Source organism: Salvelinus alpinus, chromosome 26 (genome assembly GCF_045679555.1).
Source record: "Salvelinus alpinus chromosome 26, SLU_Salpinus.1, whole genome shotgun sequence".
NCBI lineage: Eukaryota > Metazoa > Chordata > Actinopteri > Salmoniformes > Salmonidae > Salvelinus > Salvelinus alpinus.
In genome coordinates this window covers 22,294,583-22,303,633 of record NC_092111.1, presented here as the reverse complement: position 1 = coordinate 22,303,633, position 9,051 = coordinate 22,294,583, and the positions used below count along the sequence as shown (strand labels likewise).

At 41.8% G+C, this 9,051-nt stretch overlaps 1 protein-coding gene across 1 annotated transcript in view; it reads left to right on the top strand.

Annotated features, from left to right (window-relative positions):
* The window catches only part of LOC139554944 (thrombospondin type-1 domain-containing protein 7A-like), a 158,925-nt gene extending 153,510 nt beyond the window's left edge, over positions 1–5,415 (top strand). Inside the window, exons 26-28 of the mRNA XM_071368254.1 lie at positions 1–175; positions 733–820; positions 4,274–5,415. The exon at positions 1–175 is cut by the window's left edge and continues 39 nt beyond it. Coding sequence (XP_071224355.1) covers positions 1–175; positions 733–820; positions 4,274–4,364 — 354 coding nt within the window. The 3' untranslated portion in view covers positions 4,365–5,415. The remainder of the gene's footprint in view (positions 176–732; positions 821–4,273) is intronic.
* Positions 5,416–9,051: the final 3,636 nt, after the last annotated feature.

Genomic DNA, 9,051 nt, shown 5'->3' with positions numbered 1-9,051 from the left:
ATGACTTCAGACGGCCTGCTGGACCAGTGTACGGTGATCCCTGTGTTAGAGATCCCCACGGCAGGGGACAACAGGGCTGATGTGAAGACCATCAGGGCGGTCAGCCCCACACAGCCCTCCAACAGCCTGCCTGGCCGAGCTGGACGCACCTGGTTCCTACAGCCCTTCGGACCAGGTACACTAACCAGACAGATTTACTCCAGCAATTTACGGGACAGTAGGAACCATCCAAGACATTTGTTCTTGGTTGTTATTATGTTGTATTTTGAATCTTGTTAGAATATTGGCCTATACTTTGTAGGAAGTAAATGTGAATATATTCAGGAATTATAACAGAATTTGCTACAGAAAGCCAACCATTCTGCATTGTCATTCCCGGTAGCCACGAATAGTTTTTGCACAAATCCCCTAATGACGTCAAGAAATGTTATGAACAGAAGTCTCACACCACCATTTACGCACACATTTAGGATTAGGCACAGCATTTCTCATCCTCAAAATAGCATTTCTACTCATGTATGATGATGTATGATGATATTTACAGCAAAATTAAAGTACAATCCACCAATAATTATTTACACACAATAGATGACCTGGAAAATATTTGGTGTACTGCTGCCCTCTTCTGCACAGGATTGGATCTGCACCAAAGCCATTTACATTATAGTGTGAGCTATCACTGGAGTTAGTCACTTGCTAGTGTACTAAGTGTGTGTGATATGTTTTCTACAGATGGTAAACTGAAGACATGGGTCTACGGTGTTGCAGCCGGAGCTTTTGTTCTCCTCGTATTTATAGTCTCCATGACCTTCCTAGCCTGGTAGGTTAACCTGTTTGATACTTCTTTACGTATGTCATTCATCTGTATGTCACCTGTATGTATGTATTTACACTGAACAAAAATATAAACGCAACATGCAACAATTTCAAAGGTTTTACTGAGTTACAGTTCATTTAAGGAAATCAGTCAATTGAAATACATTAATTAGGACCTAATCTATGGATTTCTCTTGACTTGGAAAACAGATATTCATCTGTTGGTCACAGATACCTTAAAAAAAGGTAGGGGCGTGGATCAGAAAACCAGTCAGTATCTGGTGTGACCACCATTTGCCTCATGGAGCGCAACACATCTCCTTCACGTAGAGTAGATCAGGCTGTAGATTGTGGCCTGTGGAAAGTTGTCCCACTCCTCTTCAATGGCTGTGCGAAGTTGCTGGATATTGGTGGGAACTGGAACACGCTGTTGTACACGTCAATCCAGAGCATCTCAAACATGCTCAATGGTTGACGTGTTTGGTGAGTATGCAGGTCATGGAAGAACTGGGACATTTTCAGCTTCCAGGAATTGTGTACAGAAGGCTTGCAACATGGGGCTGTGAATTATCACGCTGAAACATGAGGTGATAGCGGCAGATGACTGGCACAACAATTGGCCTCAGGATCTCGTCAAGGTATCGCTGTGCATTCAAATTGCCATTGATAAAATGCAATTGTGTTCGTTGTCCGTAGCTTATGTGCCCATACCACAAACACACCGCCACCATGGGGCACTCTGTTCATAATGTTGACATCAGCAAACCGCTCGCCCACACGACGTCTGCTTCGTACAGTTGAAACTGGGGTTCATCGATGAAGAGCACACTTCTCCAGCGTGCCAGTTGCCATCGAAGGTGAGCATTTATCCACTGAAGTCGGTTACGACGCTGAACCACAGTCAGGTCAAGAGCCTGGTGAGGACAACGAGCATGCAGATGAGCTTCCCTGAGACGGTTTCTAACAGTCTGTGCAGAAATTCTTCGGTTGTGCAAACCCACAGTTTCGTCAGCTGTCTGGGTGGCTGGTCTCAGACGATCCCGCAGGTGAAGAAGCCGGATGTGGAGGTCCAGTGCTGGTGTGGTTACACGTGGTCTGAGGTTGTGAGGCCGGTTGGAAGTGCTGCCAAATGATCTAAAACGACGCTGGAGGCGGCTTATGGTAGAAAAATGTACATTCAATTCTCTGTCAACAGTTCGGGTGGAAATACCTGCAACCAGCATGTCAATTGCACGCTCCCTCAAAGGTTGAGACATCTGTGGCATTATGTTGTGTGACAAAACTAGTAATTTTAGAGTGGCCGTTTATTGTCCCCAGCAAAAGGTGCACCTTTGTATTGATCATGCTGTTTAATCAGCTTCTTGATATGCCACACCTGTCAGGTGGATGAATTATCTTGGCAAAGGAGAAATGCTCACTAACAGGGATGTAAACAAATGTGTGCACAACATTTTAGAGAAATATGATTTTTGTTCATATGGACCATTTCAGGGATCTTTTATTTTAGCTCATGAAACATGGGACCAACACTTTACATGTTGTGTTTATATTTTTTTCAGCATATTATGTGTGTATGTATGTATGTATGTATGTATGTATGTATGTATGTATGTTATCACCTGTATGTATATGTCTTCATGATCACATCAGTTTCATTTTTACCCATTCATTTTAATTTCAAGTCATGACATTACCTGTACTCTCCATTTTGCTTTTCTTTCCATCTCTCTCCCCACCTCATCCATTCATTCCTCTCCCCATCTTATCTGTTCATCTCTCTCTTTTCACCCCCCCCCCCCTCCCCTCCGTGCACCATCAGTCGGTGGTACTCGAACCCTGACTCGAACCCTGACCAGTGTACTGATACGGTGGTCTGGATGGAACAAAACAATCATACCATGGCTTATACGTGTCCTGACTGCCAGCATGAAGCACACGAACTAGAACAACTACATCAATATCATCAACAACCGCATCAAAATCATCAGCAAAATCATCAACAACCACTACCACAAAATCAATATCAACTACCACAACAAAATCAACACTATCAGCAACAACCATATAATGAACAACATCAATATCAACTACAACCACAACAGCATCAACAAAAAAACATAACAATGAACAAAATCACCAACAACAACCACAATGCATTGAAACACTCATAACTTAAGGGTCCTGACCTAATGGCGGCCCTCGCTGCAGTGTTCACACAAACTCCCATACCCCTTCGTCTTTCTCTCCTCTCCACATCTGCTGTCACATGTGCCTGTCCGACCAATCACATGGAGTTATTGATGGAGGTGAGCAGGAAGTCATCCCCCATGTCCCTCTGTTTGACCTCTGATCTTGGAGTTTGTTTAGTAGTCTAGAGCACCTCCATACTTTTGTACGGCATCCATTTTAGGAAGTCATTGGTTGTTTGTTGAAGGACTTCCTAATATGGATGCCATATTTTTGAGATTTCAGGGACACAACATTGACATCACAGTAAAATGATGATGAGCTTTCACTTTCAATAGCATACTGCCCTCTTGTGGCCAGATGGAAGAACCACTCATGACCACTATTCAATGATCTCTCATCCCTTGCCATTCAATCTCTTATTCATTCCACCCATTATTCCCTATCCATTCATGATGGACATAAGACACATTTCATAAGATATCTTATTTACATTTGATATATATGTATCATTGTCTCCCGTCCCTGTGTTTTGTATGTGAAGTTGTGATGTGTGATATATTAGAGCCTGCCCAGACATGCTATAGTGTTGTCCTCATTATGTACCTATAGCTAACTGTCTACACTGTCTCTGTTTGCCATAGCCTAGTTTGCATTAAGGTGAGTGGGAACTGTTCTGGGCTGAAGAAAAAGCTGCTTTCTGTACTGTGCTTGTCCGCTCATCATCTTCCTTCAGAGTCCAATCTCTCTCACATGCCTCAATATAAAAACAAATAACAGCAGCCGTTGAAATTGTCCATGAAGTGTTGCATCATCCACTACAGCATCACTTCAATGCTAGGACAAGGGCCACTCAAATGTGCTTCTGAAATGTGGCTCGCTAACTAGTGCTTTAACCAACAGATCTATCCTTTTTCCTTCAAGGACAATGGCAGTATAGGAACAGAATTATTAGCTTTTCAGTATTGCCTTTGCATGATGGAAGAACTGACCATCTACTAAAAGCATGGCCTTCAGCAGAGTGATGCACGTAACTCTGACATGAGGCAAATTTCCCAACTGAAAGTTGTGGTGTTTTCAAAAGATAGCAGAGCAAGCTCTGTGTATCAAGTGGGGGTGACAGGTGGGGGTAACATGACATGGATAAATCCTTATTGTTATTATGGTATATAGGCCTACATATTAAAGCTATGGGTATCTACATTTCCTCTTCAATAATTGAAATATAAAACATGTAATAGCAATGTTTTCTGTCATTTTTCTTTCCTAGTAAAAAGCCAAAGAAACCCCAGAGAAGACAGATGTATAACAACCGGCTCAAGCCCCTGACCCTGGCTTATGACGGAGACGCTGACATGTAAACCTCCTCCTAATCTACTTGGTGACAGAATCATTTTACACTGACGTTATGGAGACTGTCATCGTGGGAACAGACAGGCAGGTTGTCAAGGAGACCCATCTTTGACCTTTCTCCTCAGGCTACCAGTGGGCGTGGCTTAAAACATCTGGAGCTCTAGGAAGACTTGGGTTATGTCACGGATTTATCAACAACAACTAAAAAAGCAAAGAAGTCAAACAGAAATCGAGTCATGTTCGTTCATTAGTAGCCTAGAATTTCCCTTCCTCAATATTTTTTATTTATTAAATTTTTGTTTCACAAGAGCCTTCACAAACTCTATCTTCTTCTTAAGGAAGTCTGCCTTTGCTTATCTGCCATTTACTACTTTTTCTGTCAAATAAAAACATCTTTCAAGATGAAGGTTGTTGGAGAGGGCCCTGAAAAAACAAAGAGTTCTTCCTTCTTGGCTACAGCTGCTCTGTTGGAAATTAGATGAGAAATACGCAATGCTTTTTTTATTATTCCTGGAGAAAATTGCTGCCTCTCTATTTTTCTTCTGGACTGGATCCTTTTCCCTAGAAAACAAAACAAAGTGAAAATGTCCTAATCTTACAGAAACACTGTCAACCTTTGTAGGAAATCTCTGCCTGCCTCTCCCTTTCTCTTCCGTTTCAGGCTCAATATTGCACTATATTAGTGCAGCATGATATGTTCTTATGTCTAGGAAGCTGCCTCTCTCAATGCAAGATGATGTACAGTCTTGTGCTAGAAATGTAAAAAAAAAAAAAAAAAAAAAGTAGACCTTTTTTCAAAAACAAATGTTGCTTCTTTTACCTTACCTTGTATGTGATATGATAATAGGGCTGACGATGCCATGTAAATATAATTGATTTACGTTCGTAGTATGTACAGCTGCATTTTACCGACACTGGTTCAAATTGGATCTGTTTTCAACTACGCTTGATTGCGCTTGCCTGGCACAATGGAACCATTGGAATTGTCCCAGAAGTGCAAACCCTGCCCATCTGCCACTCTAGGCCAGGCTCAATTAAATGCAGAAAGTATTATAAAGAATACAAATACTATTTGAACCCAGGTCTGAACATGTCTCATTCTCTACCTGCCTGACTTTATGTTTGTCCCCTGTTGGTTTCTCTGACTGCCTGACCTTATGTTTGTCTCCTGTTGGTTTCTCTGACTGCCTGACCTTATGTTTGTCTCCTGTTGGTTTCTCTGACTGCCTGACCTTATGTTGGTCTCCTGTTGGTTTCTCTGACTGCCTGACCTTATGTTGGTCTCCTGTTGGTTTCTCTGACTGCCTGATCTTATGTTTGTCTCCTGTTGGTTTCTCTACCTGCCTGACCTTATGTTTGTCTCCTGTTGGTTTCTCTGACTGCCTGACCTTATGTTTGTCTCCTGTTGGTTTCTCTACCTGCCTGATCTTATGTTTGTCTCCTGTTGGTTTCTCTGACTGCCTGACCTTATGTTTGTCTCCTGTTGGTTTCTCTGCCTGCCTGATCTTATGTTTGTCTCCTGTTGGTTTCTCTGACTGCCTGACCTTATGTTTGTCTCCTGTTGGTTTCTCTGACTGCCTGATCTTATGTTTGTCTCCTGTTGGTTTCTCTGACTGCCTGATCTTATGTTTGTCCCCTGTTGGTTTCTCTGACTGCCTGACCTTATGTTTGTCCCCTGTTGGTTTCTCTGACTGCCTGACCTTATGTTTGTCTCCTGTTGGTTTCTCTGACTGCCTGACCTTATGTTGGTCTCCTGTTGGTTTCTCTGACTGCCTGATCTTATGTTGGTCTCCTGTTGGTTTCTCTGACTGCCTGATCTTATGTTTGTCTCGTGTTGGTTTCTCTGACTGCCTGACCTTATGTTGGTCTCCTGTTGGTTTCTCTACCTGCCTGACCTTATGTTGGTCTCCTGTTGGTTTCTCTGACTGCCTGATCTTATGTTTGTCTCCTGTTGGTTTCTCTGACTGCCTGATCTTATGTTTGTCTCCTGTTGGTTTCTCTGACTGCCTGATCTTATGTTTGTCTCCTGTTGGTTTCTCTGACTTGCTTTGATGGCTTATTATGGTTAGTCATTGTTTTTCCATTTCCTTTAGTAACTTTATTCAACATCTCAAAGACCTGAATTCCATCAAACGTGCACTGCAGGGAATCCCGATTCCACATGGCAGAAAAATCACATGGCTCTCGTACCGAAAAAAAAATTAGCTAATTCAAAGAACTGTTTCAGGTTTGTTGAGAGAAATACAGCAACAATTCTATTTGATGATGTTATTGAAAAGGTTTATTGTCACAGAGCAAAGACGATGTGATTTATATCCCCTTTGCGAGTTTAATAGAATCTGGTCTTTGTTGTTAAGACAGAAAAGTGTGACTGGGTTCACAAATTCTTCTTTACCTTCTGATCCACCAGAAGAGAGTGGGTTCTCTTTATATCTTGGTCTCATATCTACTGCTGTGTAACATCCTCAATCCTAACCAGAACAGCCTACTTGTATCCAAACTGCTTAGGCGTATTGCTATATACATATCATACGTGATCTCTCAATACTGCTCCTGTTCAGTGTGGCTGTTGCATCGGTTGAGGGATGAGTGTGACTACAATGTCTACAATAATCACTCACACACATTTATGCTTCAGTCTTTCTCCCTGCCTTGGTGCTATTCTATAATGTGTTCTGTATTGCAAAAGCTAGATAGAACGCAACCTAGGTAGCCACAATAACACTCCAAGTAATTCAAAGGAACAGATGCAGCAAGGCCTTAGATGTAGTTCAAGCTTTTCATGCTAATGATGCAATGACATATCCGAAGAGTCAGAGTCCTCTGCCTGAAAACAGGTTATATGCATAATATTGGCTATGGCAGACTGGCAGTTGATAGTGCAGACTGTTTATTCAATGTTGTAGATGGACAAACCTCATGTAAAGTAAATGAATCAGTCACAGCCATACTATTCTCCAAGGGGATTGAATTGTGGTGGTAGAGACAGACGGACATGTGTTTGTTGACAGATGGTCAAAGGAATGTTTACTTTTTTTCAATTAACTTTCTTAAATTATGAGTTGTAATAAATGGGTGCATTATGTTTTTATTTCATAATTATTTATGCATTATATATAAATATGTTCCTTTTTTACTGCGCAAAGTAAAGTAAAAAAAAAACTGAAGTGTGTGTGTGTGTGCGTGTGTGTGCGCGCGCGTGTGTGCGAGCGTGCACGTGTGTGCGTCTGTGTGTGTGTGTGCTCGTGTGTGTGCGTGTGTGCGCGTGCATCTGTGTGCACGTGTTTAATTATTCTTGTGGGGACCAGAAATCCCCACAAGAATCGTAAACAAACAAACATTTGACCAACAAGGGACATTTTGTTAGTCCCAGCGAGGTCAAATGCTATTTTTAGGGGGTTTAGGGTTAAGGTTAGAATTAGTGTTAGGGTTAGAACTACGTTAAGGGTTAGGAGCTATTGTTTGTTTTACAGTTAGGAGCTAGGGTTAGGGTTAAGGTTAGGTTTTGGGTTAAAGTTAGGGTTAGGTTTAGGGTTAAGGTTAGAGTATGGGTTAGGGTTAGGGTTAGGGGTTAGGGAAAAAGGATTTTGAATGGGACGGAATTGTGTGTCCCCACAAGGTTAGCTGTACAAGACTGTGTGTGTGTGTGTGTGTGTGTGTGTGTGTGTGTGTGTGTGTGTGTGTGTGTGTGTGTGTGTGTGTGTGTGTGTGTGTGTGTGTGTGTGTGTGTGTGTGTGTGTGTGCACGCACATGTGTGTTACTGCCTATGTGTGTGTAATGTATAATGTAAATTATCTTTGCTAAAGTGATACGGATAATTACCTTGTTAAAACAAAGTCGCAGGGCTCTGTCCTTTTCCTACAGGTTGTTTATATGTATCTGACCAGTTGCTTATAATAAATAAGAAAAACTAAATAATTGTGTCAATACCTTCAATGAAAATGCTCTCATTATATCCACCTTATTAAAAAACACATGTGTTGTTTCATCAGTCTACGCCACTAGATGGCCCTAGAACACTATTTAAGATATTCTTCCCATTCCCTCCAGCTAGCTCTTTGACAAATCTATTTCTCCCCGACTCTGCAACGGAACCCTTGACAGAAGAAGAAATAGAAACATTCCGGTGAAGAAGCAGAATCTGTGAGAAACTCAGACCCATGACACACACAGAGGTCACAAGGAACTTTGTGCACACATACTGTACAGACACACACAGGTCAGAGGACAGAAGGGGCTTTGCTGAAGTCTGAGGAACTGGAGCTATCCAACTGTACTTAAATCGCACTCTGTAGGGCCTGGGCAATGGTGTGAATGTGTTTCGTAATATTGTGCTTTATTTACTCACTTGACCATCTTTGTTCCTAGCTGGAACATAAAGCTTCCACGAGAGAATGCTATTGCAGCCGATTTGATGTGTTTTTGGGTATGGTTTTCCAGGCTTTTTCATGACAGGTACTTCCTAGGTAATAGTTGTGTACGTATGCTGTTACCAGGTTGTTTCTAAGTACATTCCAGATCATTTAGGAAGTGTAGAATAAAATGTTACTAAGATGGGAGACACTGGTTCTGTCCTAAATGGTACCCTAGTCCTTATTTAATGTACTGTACAATTGGACCCTGCTTCTCACAGCAGCGGAATAATCCTGCAGCAACAGGAAATGTGAATCATTCTGTGGATTATAATTCATGGAT